The sequence below is a fragment of the Anomalospiza imberbis genome, chromosome 2 (genome assembly GCF_031753505.1).
Source record: "Anomalospiza imberbis isolate Cuckoo-Finch-1a 21T00152 chromosome 2, ASM3175350v1, whole genome shotgun sequence".
In the NCBI taxonomy this organism is placed as follows: domain Eukaryota; kingdom Metazoa; phylum Chordata; class Aves; order Passeriformes; family Viduidae; genus Anomalospiza; species Anomalospiza imberbis.
In genome coordinates this window covers 18,261,712-18,282,607 of record NC_089682.1, presented here as the reverse complement: position 1 = coordinate 18,282,607, position 20,896 = coordinate 18,261,712, and the positions used below count along the sequence as shown (strand labels likewise).

The window sequence follows — 20,896 nt, the reverse complement described above, 5'->3', positions numbered from 1 at the left end:
GAGGAGGTGCCTAGGAAGGACTTCGTGTGTGCCCTCAACACCTAGGGCAGTTACATCAAAACAGGACAGCAAACCAGCTGTGGCACTGCTGACACAACTCTGTTGCAGAGCAGTATCAATGAAAATGTCATGTTTTGCTCAAAAAATATTTTCTTGTCTCTAGTGCACTGTGGTCTGGCATTACTGGAAATCCTAAATTCATCAACACATGTAGAGAAAAATTGATAAAAAGTAGTGAATACTACTACCTTCCCATTACGCAGTCTATTATTCATTTGACTGCTATTGGTTTAAAGTGCATTTCAGATTTATATTCTGCAGTCATGTAAGAATTATTGTTTGGAGAAACTGACATAATATTTCAAGTGCATTGCAGCATAACCGGCTGAAGTTTTATCTCAACCTCACCACTTTTCAGGAAAGGACAGTGGAAGGGGAACCTTCAGCTATTACTCAGCCACTTCATGGAATATGCTACAGACCAGAAGCATGGCCTTTGATGAGTTATTGCTTAAGTAAAAACATACTTCAAGCATTTATTTCTGTGAAGTCCCTGCCTTCTGTCCACATAGAAGATATTACAGGAACTTAATTCTAAAAAAGCCCAATATACATAATCTGTAACCACATTTACATTTTTTGCAACTCTCTGACAAAGGACAACTTAAATTTCCTGGTATTTTATTATACTTTGCAAGTGAGAAGCAGGCCTTGCAGTCTTAACAAGCAGACATGGAGGTGACAGGAAACGGAATTTCCTAATTAGTTTTTGAAATGTATGAGATGATGTTGTTGCTGGAGGTAGCAGAAACCAGACATGATGACCGAGATCTTTTCCTGTCCAATGCAAAGGATGCAAGTAACACAGCTATGTGAGTATCAAAATTGCTGAAATACAATGCAGAGAATTCTTCATGCTGGCTACTTGTACAAGCCTAGACCAAAAGAGTTTACTGAATCTCGGGCCAAATAACAAGTAAATGGGATTACATTAAACATCTTAGCACTAGGTGTCTTTCAACTTGACTCCTTTTGACCTCAGTAACAGTAAACTTTGGTGGAGCTGAGTCACCAAATAGGAGGGTTTGCTGGAACTAGAAAATGCATGAGATAGCTGAAAGCTGAACCTCAGGACTGGGATTGTAATCTTCATCTTCAGTAGAAGTGTGTGGAAAAAATCTAAACATCCCTATAAACAGATCAGAAATCTGGTTATCTTCCTGTGCCAACACCTGATGGCAGCTGACTAGGGGACAAGAATAAAACACTATTTTTTTTACCCCTCTCCAGCTATTAGTAAGGTCCAGATTTTGGACTTCCAAAGACAGTGTGTAATTTATTTTTAATAGCTCCTCATAGACTTTTGCCCCACTTCTTATTGAGTCAAGAAATTGTTGCTTTTATTTAAAACAAACTCTTAAAGTTAAGGAGGACCACTTGTAACTCTATTTAGAAGAAATCCCCACCAATCCTTTCCTCTTTTCTCATTCTTTCCTCCCCACAAATATATGTCTTTGGGATGGCTGGAAACAGTCATGGGGATAGCAGTTATGTGTATTTTGTTTTTTTCAAAAGGCTTTGTAGGCAAAAGATCTCAATGCAGTTTAGGGAACCAGCAGTGGTATTGGCATAATTAGGCTGAAAAGTATTTTCTTTTCAAAAACTACGTATGTTTGCATTTATTCTGCTTACTTGCCTTCTTAGAAGAAAAGGATTCATGACTGAAAACATTTCTTCTGTGACTGTGTAATGAAATCCATGCACAGAGAATCTCCATTACTCCCTGCAAGCTCAAGAAAAGCAAGTCTTTCTCCAATTTTGGCCAAGCAAGACCATGCCATTCCTGGCCTGTTGATATTAATAGTTGAGGCTGATGCCTGTATGACCAATTCCAAAGAATGGACTGAGTCCAAGCAATCCCTCTGCCATGATAGCCAGGCCTCCAAGGCAACACCCAAATGGCAACGTCTGTCACCCACCCACCCTGAGCTCCTCTGCAGGTGTCACTGTGTGCCAGCTCAGCAATTCCAGCTAGGTGAGAATACAGGAAGAAGTGTGAAGCCTTGAACACCCTCTGGCTATAACCACCCTTCAGAAGCAGCTGAGACTCCTTTACAGGCTGCTATTCCACCTAGAAAAGAGCCCATAAGAATCAGTGTCCTTTGGACTATCCATGCAGGAACACAGGAGACAACAGGTTAGACAGGGAGGACAGCTGATTGATTAGCACACAAGCATGAAAAAATATTTTTGTCACAGCATGAATGTATTATTTATAAAATAATACATTTTCCAGGAGCTTATACTTTTAAGAAACCAGAGGAAAAGAGTTGGGATGTTTCCTTTTGACAGACTGTATTTCACATTTTGGGCAATAACCTTGGCTCCTCTCTAATTCTTTCAGCCAAAATGTTCAGTCCAGCATGCCAAAAATCACACTTAAAACTCAAAATTCAAGCAGCTGAATCTGTGTCTTGCTTTTCTCAATTTCTACACCAAGAGCTAGACTGCTATTAATGCAACAAGAGATGAAGATACCAGTATTTACAGCACATTTCACTGAAATATGAATGAGAAGCTTTTACTAAGAGAAAGACACGAGTGACCAAATCTGTATGTGGTGTATATGTGATGTTTGTCCTTCATAAAGGCTGTTACTGAAATTTAGATGGCTTTTTATTAATGCTTTTTACAAGTGTGAGACATTTGCAGCCAGCCATTAATGTGACCCCTGTCAAAAAGGATGAATACTTACCCGTAATGTTGATTGAGAAAATGATGCTCAACAAAAGGGTTGAATCTCTTCTCTGTACATACAGGCACACTGAGCTGTCAGCTGCTGTATGGGGAAATAATTCTAAAAGAACAAGAGCTCTTGACAATGTCACCAATGCATAAAAGTAAGTAATTTACTTACAGTAGGAAACAGATCTTTGCTTAATTTCTATGTTAATTTATATCACACCCATTCTGAAAGGGTCTTTTTCTCATTTAAGAATGCCTTTAGTAGAAAAGACCTATTACATTTTTCTCCTATCTTCAAAGCATCTTCAACCAATCACAAACTCTTCTCCTGAAAATAAGGCTGATTTGCATGTAACAAATGAGGAAACCAGTTTTTGAAATCAAGACTGATTGGATGACAACTTTTGACTTCAGGGTATAGCTCTTTCTACTGGAGCTGGGAAAAGCTCATGAGAAACAATACCACCAGCAAGCAAAGAATTCCCTTTAGGCAGGACTATATCATCAGTTGGCATAACTGAAAGCAAATGTGCAACCTTCTGGAGAAGGAAGAATAAAGTCTGCAGTACCACAGTGGCATTCTAGTAAAGGAACATTGTATCTTTGGGCAAAAAAGTGTGTATGTTCCCATGACTGAAGACTGCAGCATAACACATGTATGCAAGAAAGGTGAATGTTATAGATGATTCAAGTGCTATTTTTTGAGTTGTTGCTGAATTTCCTCCATGATCATATGCTTTTATGCGAGATATTTATCAGAAATGTAAAATGACATGGAAGAGAGAGTAAAAGAAGTGCAACACAGAATTTTCAAGTTCTGCTGAATTTCCAGCAAAATGGAACATCTAGGGGTAGTTGGCTAGATATGCCATTTTGCTGGCCCATGCCCTGAAATGAGATTATTTGGCAGCAACTCCTAAGTCTGCAGTAGGGTATTTCAGGAGTTAGTACATAGTTCCTAAAGGACAATTTATCCAGTTCTCTCTTCTTCTAACCTCATAGCATATTTAAGCATATTAAACCCTCTTAAAAATACTTAAAAGAACCAAAGGCAAGGTAATTTCCTTTATATATTTCTTTTTATAGATTTATTTTACATTTTATGTGAAGTAGAAAAGGAATTCAATGTTTGCCTTATATGAGGTCTCCACAAATACTTTTTGAGACCAGAATTTCTGCTTCTGCTAGCAGAACTGGTTGGATGAAAACTCAACCACAGCAAGAACTGGAACTTGTGTTGAAAAGTAAGAACAGTCCAGTCCTACCCTACCCATTCCTTCTTTTTTTTCTGAATTGAACTGCACAAGGAAAACACCATCACCACACTGGAAACATTTCAAATAGGAACAGAGTATGTTAATCTGCGAGAGGGTTTCCCTCCAGTGCATACAGCAACCCTCCCATTCATTTTGCACCACACCATGCATGTGTGGTATTGCCTGACATTGCTGTGAAAGTCCTGTCAACACTTCTCATGCTTCTCCATATGTTAAAACCACTCCTGCTCTAAGTTCAATCTTTCTTAAACAATACAGCAGCTAAAATAAAGCTTTACCATCTAAGAACTGAAGTGTTCTAAGCAGGGAAGTTTGTTTATTTAAAAAAAGTAAAAGTAAATGACAAGGTGTTAAGAAGAAAATTTATTTGGTCAAAGGAAGGAAACCCAAACAGAACAACAAAACACTGAATTTTTGACAAAACCCGCCAAAAACAAGAGTGACAACAAATGCAGGACTGTTAATAATCCTTTTCTCTCTCCTGTGTCACTGAAGTGTTTCAGATTAATCACACCATAAGTAAGTCTTGGAAACTGGGGGCTTTTTTAATTTCAGTGTTCAATTTAACTTCATCTGTGGAAGAGGTGGAACTGACATGGAAATTCTGCTTTGAAGAAACAGTAACTACTATGGAAAGCAAAGATATTCCAAACTGCACTGCAGACTTGTTCTGTTGCAACTGGCTGCTGCAGAGGGCACAGCAACTGCTGACTGTATTACAAACTACACATGCTACAGAGAAACTCTGGACACTCAGTCAGCGTGAAGTTACAATTTTAATTGTAACCATCCTCTGCTGCCAGGAAGGCAGTTGAGTATGTCACTATGAAACCAGCAGATGATTCCTTTGCCCTGGCATGGAAATGCAGCAATGTCACAAACGATTGCCCTTCAATACACATTGATATTTATCAGCAGAGCTTAACAGAGAGTCCTTTTAAGCATTCAGGGTACCATTTTCTAAGGAGCCACAGGTTTTGAGGGGCCAGTTCGGCCTCTCTTACACAAACCACAGTGTGCCTCACTTGGTGTGGGGCAAGTACAACTGGCCCAAAGTAGAGTGACAAAAGTAGAACCAAAACAGCTAGTGCAGATGGATGAGAACACGTCTACTTGCTTATGTTTAAATTTTGTGCATGTCCTATACACTTGGCCATTGGAAACCTGCACCTAAAACAGACATTGGTCAGATACAGTCTATCGCTCTAATAAGCCTTCTTTAAAGCATCAAGCCTTCAAGCTCATTGCTGCTTTTTATTAGAATGGCAAAAATCACTGTAGGCACTGGCACCAATAGCACTGTGTCCTCTTACATTTCTCTTCTGCTAAACAGATCTCTAACAGACAGGACCACATCAGGCTTCTGCCCGATCCTCCTATCCCTTCATTAAAACATTTTTCTATATGTTGCTTTAGAGTCAAACTCCTGCCAGACAAGTATCAGTCTGGAAGAAAAACTTCCTGCTTTATTATAAACCTTTGAAAAAGAATTCCAGTGTCTGGGCTATGGTAACTTGATAAGTTGTATCTTGGCCAGTGGGCTCCTGATTCTCAAAAAAATCCAAGATTAGCAGACATAACACTTCAAGTTATGCTGTGTGAAACAAGATCCTAATATTACTATGATACTAATACTACATAAGACTAGAAAATGGGAATGGGATCACTCAAATTCCTAAACAGTAAGAGCAGACCATTCGTAAAGTCTTTTTCTTCTCTGCATTGCTTTAAGTTTTCCCAGTTCACTGGGTATAGATGTTGTTATGTTTCTTGTGCATGTGGTCAAGGCAAGCGGGTACCAAATGAATGAATTTTAGACAGGTTGATATTACTGTCCCTCCGATTACTACTTGACAACTGTATGTGGGCTGAATGGACTCTTAACATCACTGACAGACACTGTAAAAGAAAAAAAGGCCTAAGAAAAAATACATGCTGTCCTTGCCAGACTCTCCCTTGAAGCCCAAAACTGAAACTTGCCGTTTGTTCTTTCAGCATCCCAACCTGAGGCACCTGACCCTGTAGCACTGTGCCACATCAGAGCACCGTCCAGGTACTCACAGGTTAAGGGGAATAATGGGCCAGTATTTGGGCTGCTTTTTGTCACAGTTCCTATCAAAGGTAAGCTGCATGGCAGCCTCCATTGCCTGGATTTTGGCAGCTTCAGCACCATACAGTTTCTTCATTTCTGCCATGCGCCTCTCCCCAGGTCTTTCTGTGGGTGGCTCCACAGAACGCTCCACCCTCCTGTGCAGGTCTTGATCAGCCTCCACGTATGGGTCCTCAGCTTCCAGCTGCTGCTGCCTCCCTAGACAAATAAACCATAAGAGATGTAAATTACGGGGCTATCAACCAATCATGTTTTATTTAAACTTTTAAAAATATTATATATTCATATTTTTGCCAGGTCTAAAAGAAAAAAAAATCCACATGTTCTAGGGTGCAGCGGCACTCATTTTGCATAAAGAAATTCCTACTAAATATAATGATAAAGCCAGGCTGGAATAAATGGGGAGAAATTAAGATCCTGGAACTGAATCCTAGAACTGCAGGAAACCTCTGAAATAGTACTACTAAGCAAAAATCATCATTGCTCCATTTCTCCTCAAAACACACATGGTCCTGAAAAAAACTCAAACAACAAAACAACAGAAACCCAAAACACAACCCCACTCTCCCTCCCAAGAAAACTGAAACAACCCAACCAAAAAATCCCAAACCACTCCCCATACCAAAAAAATCCAAATAAAAAGGAGAGTTGTTTCCAAAATAATGACTTAGCAGCTGAGAAAGGAAACAATGCACAGGACAATGCAACTTTAGCTGAATGATAGCCAAGAGAAAATGTAATCAGTTACTACTCTGTGAAAATGAACAAATGGGTCTGTCATGCCTGCCATTAAGCGCATTCAATGAAACACAGCTGTAAGCATCGTGTTTAGATAAACTGTCCAAACTCAGCCATTTCTCAAGAGCTACAAAGCTCAAAGCTGGCAGCCTTACTCTATTGCTTTGAAAACAAACAAAACAGCAACAACATAAAGGCATGCATCAGGTCTTTTAAAAAGGATTGAAAACAATTCAAGAGGTGAAACATTTGGACCAATCGGTCAACAAAAATGCTCCGTGGTAAGCCTGACTGGAAGCAAGAACTTGGTTGTGCATGTCCAAATTTACCTCTGCTTCCTGGGTACTGCTCTGATGAAAGAAACAATGCTGTGTGCAGTTAAAACATCTAAGTGCTACACAAAACTCCCCTCTTATTTCTTGTAGAAATGTCCCTCTTGGGGACATTTCTACAAGAGAGAGAAAATCACCCAGCAGCTGAACTCCTCAATAACAAATGACCATCCTAAAACTGTGTAACAGGCACAATTCACTACTACTGACAGCAGGTGGGTTTTTTTAAACATCAAAAAGGACAGAGTGTCCACAGGTCAGGATGCATTGGTCACACACAAGACATGCTTCTCTTCTCTCTTTCACCCTAATGCAGAGATTTAGCTTCCACAATACACATGACATCTACAAACCCTAACCCAAAGTTAAATATCCTGACATTTTTGTGTCAAACATCTGTAGTTTATTTTTACACTGGAAAGTACTGTACTGAGCAGCCAACTGACTGTCAGCCGTCCTAAAGGAATTATCCCCTGAACGGCATTCACAGAAAACAGATACTTTAAACTATATGATCAGAACCTTCAATTTTGGGATGTTTGTCTGACACACACAGAAAGCTTTTGTCCTGTCATTTGAAACACCATTTGTGTTGGTCATAGAAGGGCTTGAGGAGTTATTAGCAATCTATTCCAGAAAGCCATTTCTGTGATTCTGCTTTAAGGGCACACCCTTGCATTAGGCTGCCCTGCCAGAATTCACAAGGAAATATACATTAGAGTCCATATGTGTTTTTGGAAGAGTCAGATTTATTTGGTGTTGGGCCATTTTAACCAGAAGGTCTGAATTAAAGAAACTAACATTGCGTAGAGAGGGCTTAGCCCTTCAAGGGCAAGGTAAAGCACCCAGGCTATGCCTTGCACCCCAGTGAAACCAACTTACTGGGACACCACGCTGCCCACAACTACAAAACACACTTTCAAGCACAAACTTCATGCAAATTACACTGAATAGTTTTAGAAAGATAAAACCAAACGAGACTATGCTGGCAAACTAGTGTCTCCCACTGTAAATTACACAGCAAATTGGCAAAGCAATGAATTGCACCCATATTTGTTAACTCTCTTGGGACACTAGATAATTCCTTGCACTTCTGTATTGCCCATGGAAATTTTTAATTCTTTAGTTCCATAGCTGCATGCTAGAGACAGCTGCTTCCTCGCTTGTTTGCTGTAGAATGCTGTCTGATAGGTCACTGCACACGCTAATCCTTAAGAAAAAAAATTTCTCTGGAGATAGATAATGAATTCTTCTGTTTGGAAATTAAATGGATCTCTAGCAGAAGCCTCATGATGGATGAGTGGATTACAGTTTAGTGTGCATCAATCTCCATTTCTCAACAGAGAGTAGTTCATAAATCTGTAGATCCTAATTGTAACAATCAAAATTATAACACCAATTTAAATTCTGTTTGCAGAATTACCTGATGTATGTCTGGAGTGTTTTACTTTACACTAATCAGATATAGTGCCTGAAACTTTCTGACTTTTTTTCTGCTATTCCATAGCTACTGGTTAAAAAAAAATCCCAGAGTGATTGTATTACAGAGTTTTAGACACATAAATCAGGTCTACAATCCAGGCAGAGGCTCAGGACAGAAATGTGCTATAGGGACCCACAGTTTTTTGCACCAAAGGCTGAATTTGAGCACAGAACATGACAGCTGTTGCTGGTAATACCACTGCAGTTGCGTGGAATATGCTGCAGTTTCAAATCAGTAATCTGTGCAGAGATACCACTGTAACCAACTCCAGAGTCATAGACAGAATCATAGAATGGCTTAGGCTAGAAGGGACCTTAAAGATCATCTTATTCCAATCCCCCTGCCACAGGGAGGGACAGTGTCCACCAGATCAGTTGCTCAGAACCCCATCCAGCCTGGTCATGAAGACTGCCAGGAATGGGACATCCACAGCTTCTCTGGGCAACCTGTTCCAGTGTTTCACCACCCTCACAGTAGGCAGCATTATTTCCTTTTACAGACTATCAAGGAAAGAAGTCATGAAACTAAATGAGCATGTAAACTACTGCTTTTCCAAAAACAGTATGTCCAAAAATAGACATAAGGAATAGATAACAGAGAAAGTGCTGTCCTGTTCAGATGCACATTAAACTTTCTTTGGTGGGGCATGGGCTGGAAAGCAGAAGTGCTGTCATTTCCAGCAGTCTGGGTTCTATCCATTACCTCAGAGTTTAGTTTAAAAACAATACAAAGCAGTACAACTTGAGCTAAATGTGCAACTACCGCTCCATCAAAAAGCTGACAACTAGAATCTGACAATGGAAATACAAACAAAATTATAAGCTGTCTATAACCACAAGTCTATGGAGACAACCAGAATTTCTCTGAAGCAAGTAATACATACTCATCAATGGAGCAGATAGCATGTTTTATCAAAATACTAATTCTCAGTCTGCAGCAATGAAGTCCCCAGCTCACTCTCAGACCAGTTTCACATTCCAAATTCTCAAGTCATTGGGCTGCCAAGTTATAAATGTAAAACAAGTAATTTTTACACAATTCTAAGTAGTTCCTCCTTCTACTTCACACAGACTAAAATAAACATGCTTTCTTTTACAGCATTCATCTTCAACTACTGGCAAGCTTCCCCCAATCAAGGAACAGTATTTTGCAAATGTTCACAAGGCAGGCAGGCAGCTGCAGTGGTGGCTGGTTCCCGTACAAAGGAAAAGCATTGCTGACATTTTCCCAGTTGGTCAGCTCCATTTCTTTTCAAAGGTGCTCTTTCTCTCTCTTGAAGCTCTTTTCAAAATTAACTTATTCCTACCAAGTCCAGCTCTGCTGGGAAGTCATTGTTACCTGGCCAAAACTAGCTGGGGCATCTTTTTCCAAACACAGTAAGTAGAATTCTTTAACCACAAAGAAAAAAAGTCCAGATCTGTCATGCACCCAGTGTCCTGGGTTACCGAAAAGATTATTGTATTCCATATCTATCTGTGCCCAGAATGGGAAGTGTCTCTTTAAGACGACAGATCTGGAAATGGAACCTTGGGGCCAGCAGGTGCCAGCCCTTTTGAAGTGGGGGTTGTGCAGGCAGAGCTCTCTCTTGCCCGTGGCTCTTGCTCTTTGCCTTCATTCTCGCAGGCAGAGAGCTGAGGCAGCACCGGTGGAGGCTCCCCTCTGGTTTTCTTCTGGTTTTTTTTTTTTTTTTTTTTTAATGAGGCAGGAAGGTGTTCAGCCATGTCCAGGAGAGTAGGGCTCCATCACATGTAACAGTGACTTGGGAAGACAAATGTCATCACTCCAAATGTCCCTGCCTTCCTTCTTCTTCCCCCCCTTTTTATACTGAGCATGACATCAGATGGTCTGGAATATCCCTTTGTTAAATTGGGTCACCTGTCCTGGCTGTGTCTCCTCCCATTCTCCCATGCATCACCAAGGTCCTCACCAGCATGGCAGCAGGAAAAGCAGAAAAGGCCTTGGGTCTGTGTAAGCCCTGCTCAGCAATAACAAAAACATTTCTATATTATCGACCCTGTGTTGAGTGTAGATTCAAAACACAGCCCCATACCAGTCGCTGTGAAGGAACTAAACTCTACCCCAGCCAAAACCAGCACATCTACCTAACTCATGCTACATTCCTGGGCCCATCACTAATAATTCTAGGCCTTATGAAAGTAAGTTTCAGATTACTGTTTCTCCCTTCACCACTTTGCCCACTTTTTATGAATGACTTTTAATCTGGTGTGTACTAGCTGAAAAGAAAAGTGAACAAATACAGACAACTACCTCCATGATCAGGAACTGCCAAAAGAGGAGACAGGAACTACTGTATTAGCCATTCACTGCATTTGGGCCTTCATATACACACAAATGACCTCTTACTTACTTTCAGTAAGACTATGACCTAAGACATAAGCTATTTTCCCCCTAGCTCCTTAGAAACTCAGATGCCTTGTTTCTCTTATTTTATAAAAGGGAAAATGTCTCACACTTTTTCTAAGTTTGATCCACTTTATATTTCTTTCTTTGTAATATCCTTTGAGAAGCTTAAGTAGTAATAATAAAAAAAAAATCCTGTCTAGAACTTATCCTCTTCTTATTAAAAGAAAAAAAAAACCCAGCAAAACAAACCAAGGAAAAGAAACAACTTCAAAACCAAAACCCAAATAAATTCCCTTATTTAGGAAGAAGTCTCCATGGAGAAACTTTGCAACATTAAAAGGAGATAGATAATTACCCTCCCTACTTCTATGTCAGATTTTTAAAGAAAGATTCATACCCAGCATTGTGTGGTTGCTTGTACCATTTTTAGCTCTTGGTATTTATATATCCAACCCTCATCTCACTGCAGCCAGTGATAATATTCCATCTGACAACATTTCTTATACAGACATTCTTCCCCAGAGGTCTGTAGGTGCCCACACTCAGCAGCCTGCCATGTGCTGCCCCACACAATGGTAGGTATGGTAAAAGACCAAGGGCTTGCTCCTCCCGAATGGTAAATGCCATTACTGACTTTCAGTTGCTTGCTTAGTCAGCACATTATTTTTCAAGGAAATACTGCACTTTCTCCAGTCTTAATGTGTTTTTAATTTTCCATGATTTCAGACTGTGTGTTCACCTATTTCTCTGCATATTTCAAATGATGAATTATTTTGTGTTACTCCTGTGTGTGCTCACTTAGTGAGCTTTTCATCTTAAATGCTACCTGAGCTGATCTTGAGCAGCCCACACTAACAGTTAAAACCACTACCCATTTCTACTGATTAAAAACACTTAGTTCTCTCTTTGAATGCCACTTCCCACGAACATATCTGCTATGTTAAGTGTTCTGCCCACACAGGCTTCTCCATGCAAAATGCTGGCTTCTTCATCTTCCTAGAAAAGCTAAATACCTTCACCATAAACCTACATAAGAGGTTTTTTTAAATGTGATAGAATCAGACCATTTTATTGTCCCCATACTTGCACGAACTGGGCATAACATGGGGAAAATCAAAATCTTTGCCTCAAGGAATTCCACCATAACAGGAATTTAAATCAGGATTTGTACACAGGATATTCAAAGAGTTTAATTTTTGCAGAGCTCTGGATTTCCACAGGGCTGGAATCCCAAGTACTACTCTTTATCAAGTGCAAAGTTGTGCAGAACAAGTTTCCATCAGTGGGAGTCTACAAGATACAAGATACAAACAATTGTGACTTACCCCCACATCTGTAAAGATAAAATATTCTTCGTTGCTAAAAACAGAGTGGTTCTGCTTGCTGGAAGGTTACTATGGAACACTTAATAACTTACTGAAATTGTGGAAACATACTGAAAGAGAATGATGATTTTATAGCAGAATGAACAGCCTTGTTCTAGCTGTAAGCTGGGCTGGGGGAAATAGACTTCTTCAAAAACTTTTTAAATTTAAAACTCTGTGCTTCAAAAGACGTGACAAAGGGCTTCCTCATGACACCGCGTAACTTTCCCCTTCCCATTTTTAGCAGAAGTCTGATCTCCAAGGACAGCTAGGCCCTATCTTACTATGCAACCAGTCTCATCTATACAGAAAAATTAAATACTGAGTGGAAAAAATTAATTTGGAATAAAAATTACTTTTGTTGTGAGTAATTGCCTGCAATGTTAAGCTTTCAGTTACCACAATCGTGAAAGAGAGCTACCAAAAATCCTGAGGATAAAACCCCAAATATCTACACCGACAAAGTTTCCATCTGCTAGTTGAGAAAATGAGTTAAAAGAAATTGACTATTTCATCATATTTATCTACAAGAAACGCAATATTCTCAAGAAAAAAGAAAATGCTCCCTTACAGGCTTTGAAGTAAGAGCAGATGTGATTCCTTGGCAAGCTTATGGCAGCCCAAAACCATGGATCCATGGACATTTTTCCTTCCTGAGCTGCAAAACCAGCTTATGCAATTTCTGCTCTTCTCCCTTAGCTGCATGCGCCAGCTCCCAGGTCCCTCATGCTACAGTTGTCTAAGGGGCAACAGAAAGAATCCTACAAAAAACAAAAAACCTCCCACAAAAACAAAATTTCAACACATTATATTTAGTTCTAGTACAGTTCAGTGCCCTGGCAACACCAGACCAAGAGTGAATGTCTAGGAAGAAGAATGGCTTAGCCTGGCTTTGGCACCAAGATGTGTTTACTGAAGCACAACAGAAACCCATTGCTAAGAGCAGGAAATAATCTCAGGTAAGAGAGTGCACTGCCTCAGACACAGTTGCAACAGGCTGTCTAAACAGACAGCAAACAGATTTTGCACATCTGACATACTCCAACACCTTCTTTCACTGTAATTCAATTTTTCTACACAGTTTCAAGAGGACAGCTCTGTAGAAACAGGGCAAAACTATTTACCAAGACAGCAAATGGAGAAAAATTACCTTTGAAATAAAAATGATTAGAAACCAAGGAAGTAAGATTAGAACTAAGGTGTTCCACTTTCAGGTTTGTTACTCAATGGTATGTGTCACTCTCAAATTAATTAATCACATGCCTCACTGTAAATCTGTAAAATTTATCTAACACTTTAAAGAATTAATTATTTCACATTATTTTGTTATTTGGGTTAAGGGACTGGCACAAAGTTAAACAGCTAACTGGAGAATAAAGAAGCCATTTTCTGTTTTAGAAATATGATTAAAAACCAAGGATTGTTCTGTGGTCTCCAAAACAAACTGCCAAGGATCCTACACAGAAACAATACAAGCCTACATGTCCATGTTTACATTAGCATTAGGCTACACTGGTTACTGCCCAGCTAAACATCAAAACACCTTTATTTTCCTATATTAACTTACACAATGAAAAGGAGTATTTTTAGTTCAACCAGAAAATGCACTGAAACAATTAAACCCCATGAATATGAAACAATCAATGAGTCAACGGAACCTCAAGTGAAAGCCTGATCTAGAATTTGATTGCTCTAAATGTAATTCATAATCAGGGATTTGCTGACGAAGACAAGAAAACTCAGAAGTGAGCCCTGTGCAGTCAGGGGTCTGTAGCACATGAGAGGCACCAAGGTGCCTGCACCCTGGTGCCATCTGACACAATTAAACTGAGACGAAGTTGCTGAATGACCACTGCTAAGAAATTAGAACAGGATCAGGCACTGGCAGCTGCCTCTAGTAAGGATCAAGCCTACTTCAATAAGATTAAATACAGACCAGCTGACTCTGCATTCCCATCCCCCAAAACAACTCCAATCTGTCACTGATGGCAACAATGCTGACACCAGACAAAGACAACACTGCTAGAGTAAACAGAAGGATTACTTAAATCTATATATAACTGTGCCTTCACATACATTTATGGCACAGTCTGAGGAGACTGAACAAGGAAATATTAAAATTTAAAAGTGCTACTTTAAAAGCAAACCAGAACAGAGAAGAAACATGAGTTTCACAATAGTTTTTTATGTGTGCCCTGAATAGAAATTAAACACATGCTCTTGGAAGAACATGTTTCATGATGCACTGAGCCGCTAGACAGCTAAATAATACTGAATTTCGTGCTTTCAGGAGAAAAAAGAAAGGAAGTAGCCTGTGTCAGTCTTCTAGATCAAACTCACACATCTGAACTTCACACTGAAATTTCTTTCTTGACTCCAGACACACTACAGTGCTGAATTCAAGTCTGGCTTATTGCTTGATATGAGAGAGTTACTTTATCAAAAACACTTGAAAAACATTTTGGAGACCAACCTGCAGCCATGTTGTTGATTTTCTGGGAGGAAGTATAGTCAGGCTATGAACTGACCTTTCAATTATTTGGCAGGTCCAAAATTCAGTATTACCACAGACATGCAGAATTAAATAACAAGGTCTAATCCATAGAAAATTAATTTCAGCAAGTAAATATGCATTTTCTCCATGCTGCTAGTAAACTGTATGTGCTGCCTGACCAAGCATTTGGAAAGAGACATCCAGAAAAAGGGTCAAACTAAAGGAATTGGTGAAACATATCACAGTTTTTGGAAGGAAGGGTTGAAGGTTAACTTTGGAAATATAAGTTTACCTCTGACCTTCTGAATTTCTCATTGCTCACTTCAGCACTCTAGTAAATCAAATGAAATATACTTGAACCCATGAGGGTAACTGCTATGCCCACTATTAAAAACACAACAAACAACATTGGGGACATACGCCAGAAGAAACCTGCAGATGTGCATCCATTGTACTTTTCACAAAATGGGAATGTTTGACTTCAAAAGTAGTTCCAGGATTTGCTGCTGGAGCACAAATCTGAGCACTCTTTTTTAAGAGAGACAGCTGGCATCCCACTTGTCAGAAAGTTAAGTTGTACTTCTTAGCACTTGGAAATTTCCTGTCTCCTCTCTGTCCCTTCAGCGGAATAATTCCTTCATAAAATATTTCAGTGACCTGATGAAGACTTTACACAAGGAGAGCCACCAGACTAAAAGCCTATCTAGTCTGACAGCCTGCTCATGACAGAGGTCAGTACCTAATGCCAAAGAAAGGATGCAAAAGCAGAGAATGTAAATGTCTACATGTCACCAGCATCACCTAGTGAGAAACAGAGAGAACAGTAAAATGCAGATGCTTCTCCAAAGCCAGCCAGCTGCTCTGCAATCTACCACCTCAACACCTCCTCCATCAGCATGTTGCACATGATGCAATCTTCACAGTCTGGACACTTCTACATTTACCAGTGGCCAAAAATCCCAAGGAAATGACAACTGATGAATTTTAGAGTGATTCTGCCAATGCTCTGTTCAGCAACCACATCAGAAACTGCAGACCTTCTAGAAATCAAGGTATTCTCCAAGGTTCATACAAAGTGAGAACAGCAGCATTAGTTTCAGCATTTGAACAGCCACAGAAAAATTGAGGTCCAGCACGCTCTTTGGAGACCTACATTCCTTGGCAAAGTTTCTACAACTTCTGTGAATACAGAGCTGACTTTTAGAGCAACAATCACTCCAGCAACTACAAATGAAATTAAACTCAGGAGATTGTTATACAGCTAAATGTGAACAACAACACTCAGTGGTGTAACACCCATGTTATTTATTTCAGTAAAAATATCCATTTAGTATATAGCCTTCATTTTTTTACTTTATCTCTATGATTTCAGTGTACTAGAGCAGTGATCTGACAAATTCAGACATGTGTCCTTGAAAATATTGTAGGAAATTTCGACAGCCACATAAACAGTTTTGGCTGTTTGGAGGCCAATTGTAAAAATTGTAACAGAGATGAACAGCTGGATTGCTCTTCATAGGGTTAGAGCACAAGTGTTTCTCAGTATGTTGTTATATCAACCTTCTCTATTTCTCTGAGCAACAGGGAAGCACTATCACCCCTGTACTAAAGGTCTAAATAAACAGAAAATGGACACAAATTCCTATAGCAAGAGACATTCTAGATTCTTTGGAATGAACTTCACAGCAGATGACATCATATGGTGCCATAGGTGCTCAACCCTGTCACTAGAAAAGACAAGAAGGACAATGCTCCCTTGTATCCTTAGGGTTTAAGATGCATCATCCTTTGGGTATAAATGACTATCTTTTTTCTTCCTGGAAGGCATCTGTGGAAGACTATAATTTGGATATAAAGACTATAATTTAGGATATTTGTTTCTGAATTCTACCTACATTGAAAGCTTTTATGGATCTAGTCACAACTGGCACTCCCAAGGCTATGATGGGAAGTCTGTACAGGCCACCCAAGTCTGACATGGGTGGCCTAACAAACTCTGCCTGCCTCTCTCACTTGATTTTTAGCATCCAAGGAAATGAGTTTTGAAAAGACCCAGGCAGATGGAAGTGTCTGAACCGTCAGTTTCTGCCACGCCAGCACCCACATCTCCCTAATGACAAAGGATATGAACTCCATCTGGATGCTTCTGATAAAACTGAGACACACTGAGAGATGCTGAAAAGCAAATGGAGCCTCTGAAGTATTGGCATTAACAATACCCCATTAAAATTAGCTGGGGTAAATTACCTGTCTCCAAGCAAATCTGTCTATATAGGGGATTTGCTTTATAACACAGAGACCTAAAATGTGTTACACTCGAGCTATTTTGCTGCCATGCTCTGTTGCAGCTTCTGAGCAGATTTTGTACATCATGAGTGTAGAAAGAAGACATCATCATTACATCCATTTCTACCTTCCTCTCTGGCATTTGCTTTTCACTATTACTCCAGTGCTGAAACTTTAAACATTCTTTCTACAACAAAAGCTCCCCCAGTAGATCCCAAAATGGCTTGTGTTAGAAAACACTTCACAGTCCACAATGTCACTGTCCACTTACAAGGTTGAAAGTATCACACTAAAGGCAGATGAATTCAGATTTATCATCAGAGAACTGAGACACAGCTCTTCCCTTAGATCATTTAGAGATCCAGAAATGCTGCATGTAGCACTCAGATGGAGCCAGTAATCAAGGAATTTTAGGGAAAAGTGCATAAACTGTGAAGACAGACTGCCCAAGCTGAGTGATTATCACAGAGATGCTTTTATGCCACTTTTCCCTAGAGCTGTGTCTATCAGCATGGTCTCACCTGCTCTTTTCCACAGCAGCTGCAGCTGCTTTAAAAGCCTTCCCTGCAAGGACAAAGAATGAAGAGGAGACTAGAGGAGGCACTCAGAGCAGCTGCAGATGCTAATGGAATAACCAAGCAGGCAAACCTGACTTCAAAAAATTAGCAGCACCAGTTCTGAGCGTAAGTAGTGTCTGCATCCTCCCACACCAAACTGTTCCCATATGAAGCAATCTTCTGTAACAGCATTTTGAAAAGAATTTTTGCTCTTGCAAGATTGGGGAAGGATTCCTTGTTGCAAACGTGGCCTCAGCCCTGGGGACCACCTGTTAGTTCTTTGCCAAAACTCTGCAGAGCCCAACGGACACAAAACAGATCACACTCTGTGTGATCTAAAACTGAATTACCACATGTATTCTCTCTGTCAAGAGAAAGTTCCAGTGACTGATCCATCAGAGCAAGCTACTGACTGGTTTCCATGGGATCCTTCTGCAACCAGCAACTACCAAAACCAGGTACCAAATGGATCTCAGATACTGAGGGACAAAGCTGCTGAGAGGAGTAATGACCTGTCTCTCCTGTTTTTATTCCTGTATCCTCAGGACAAGTCCAGTCAGAAGGAATTTTACCACATTACTGATTTACCAGAGCAGCAACAATACAAGATTACAAGACTTCTCTTACTGGGTCACAAATAACTCAGGGATAATAGCTTTCTGGGAGAAAGAGTACATCAAATTCTGTATTTGTTTAGCAAAAATGTTGTCAATAAGATACATCTGGGTCACAGAGATGACATCTAAGATAATTGTTAAGCAAAAGATCTATAAAGAACACTTAGATCAGATTGTTCATTATTCTAGCATTCAAGGCTTTTGCTTTCTTCCTGCTGAGGTCCTCAAAATCGCTTATAAAGATAAATAAACTGAACCTCTCAACAAGTCCCCTAGTGTATGTACTGTCTCACTACAGTAAGAGGAACACATCAGGCCGACGAAGGATGACAAATTCAAACACAGGTTCCTGAAGTTTAATACATATGTTCATATTAAGACAGCATTATTCATTTTCATCAAATTTAAGAGGAAGTAGAGGTGTTCAACATCTTGGCATTCCTCTTAAAGTGACATCTTCACTACAGTCATACTGAACCACATGAGCTTTTCCCACACTCCCAGCTATTAACCTGCTGTAACTCAAATACCAGTACTCCACAGCAGCCTTAGAAAAAACTAATACCAGTACAGCCACTAGCAGATAGGGAACTGGCATTCCAGGGCCCAGCTCCACCCAGCTGTCCAGGCTGCATCCATGGGAGCCTGGTCCACAGAAGCCCCAGGTGCCATGTAGGAACTGAAGCCTGTGGCATCCCTTAGCAGAAAACAAGAAGCCTGGCCTTGCTCTTCTGTACTTTCAGGGGTTGCCAACACTGTCAAAAATACTCAGCCTGTGGCACATACACATAAGAAAGACTTTATATATAATTTCTAGGTACATGTATTAACTCCTCTGCAACTCTCCAGAGCTCACAGCTCAGTTTACTCAGCAGTACCTTGAGCTTTCCAATGTCTCTCTTCCATTATTTCCTGCAGCAGCAAGCCATAGGTTCAGAAAGCAAAGATACACATTCTCCTAAGCTCAAATTCTGTCTTTAGCATAGGACCCAAGGGCATTTTCTTGACAATATTTTACAAATTCATACGCTTTGTATAAAGATAACCTTGTCTGTCATGAAACAGATCTAAAACTGTGCTCAACTCTTGCTCTTCAGACTCTCTAATTTTGCAAGTAGAGATTAGTTTTCAAAATTAAAGCAGTGAAAATTGTGGCACTTTTCCTTGTTCCTCTAGTAAGGAGGCATTTTCTCAATTATTGGCTTCCAGTACCAAATAACACAGCTTCTATGGAGGACACAGTGTGTGCACTTGAGAAGATTCTGCTGCTACACAACAAAAGGTTCAATCATCAGGATCAGAGATGTAGTACAAAAGGAGTAACTTTCACATTTCTTCTTCAGTTAACAAAATAACATGTTTCAAAAGCATCTCTCAAGCACCCACACATATTGCAGAGAGCACTCTTATTTCACAGGCATTTCTCTGAAGCTTTAGCATCTCAGCTTCTACAGACTGTAGCTAAAGTTCATGCCAAACAAGGCTTTTTGGTTTGTCAAAAAGTTTGTCAACAAAGGCTGTTAAAGGCAGGGAAGCTGAGCAGATATTTATAAGTTCACCATCCACACTGCTTGGACAGTTTATGGTAGGGAAAAAGAAAGAAAAAGAAACAGTGGGGAGCCTGTAGTTCCAAGAATTTGAGCAACAGTCTTATGAAGAAAAAGGCAGATAAAATCCAGGGAAAAGCATTTACCAAAAATGAAAGAAAGAAGGAAAACATGGTGGCAAAAACCATGAATCAAAGTCTATTTTCCAAGAGGCGTGCGAGCCTTAAACAAAATCAAAAGCTTCCTGGATCTGGTACGATTCAAACAAGTTACAAAACATGGAAAATTCCATTACTTCCTCTTCACAGAAGACGCAGTGGCAACTATCATCTTTCAGAGAAGAAGAAACCTGAGGGGGAAAGCCTACAGACTGCAGTTTTGAAACAAACATCTTCATTCACCATTTTTGTTCATTTCTAAAAAAAATATTTTCCATCTAGCATAAAAAAAATTAAGTTGAGACATTATTTTTGGGAAAAGCTGGAGGCTATGTGTGGGCAATAGAAACAGAGGCTTTGATGGAAAAAATTAGTCAGAGCATTAACAAATGATAGAGTATTATCCTTTGGTAATGAACTGACATGATGGTACTTCCCCTTGCTTTTCTTTGTTTTTAAATAAAGCATTCTGTCTGTGTCCTGTTAACTACTACAGAATGATTCTCAATGTACTTGCAATGCTGTACTCACTCAATTTTAGCAGTGATTTTCTCTTATATGCAAAAGGAAACAAAGAAAAATTGTGTAAGGACAAACTACATGTTTCAAAGGCTAAATTTAAAAGTGTAATAAATATGTGCAATTACACAATTTACAGAACTGTTAGGCTTGTGAATCTTCCTTTCCTAATTTTTACCCTTTTAATTCTTGCAAATGTAAAAAGGCAACTTACTGCATTCTATCCTTTACATCTAGGATGCCTGGAGAATCTGCTAACCACACTTAGGTCTGACAGGTATGGTAACCCAGGAAAAGAACTTCAT

General features: G+C 39.7%; 1 protein-coding gene across 4 annotated transcripts in view; it reads right to left on the bottom strand.

Annotated features, from left to right (window-relative positions):
- GEMIN8 (gem nuclear organelle associated protein 8) overlaps positions 1-20,896 on the bottom strand; it is a 34,512-nt gene that overhangs the window by 2,398 nt on the left and 11,218 nt on the right. For 3 of the 4 annotated variants that reach the window (XM_068180032.1, XM_068180031.1, XM_068180030.1), the window contains exon 5: positions 4,365-6,330. In XM_068180032.1, coding sequence (XP_068036133.1) covers positions 6,080-6,330 — 251 coding nt within the window. In that variant the 3' untranslated portion in view covers positions 4,365-6,079. Of the gene's footprint in view, positions 1-4,364; positions 6,331-20,896 lie in introns of those variants that run through there. The other variant, XM_068180033.1, reaches the window with a different exon arrangement.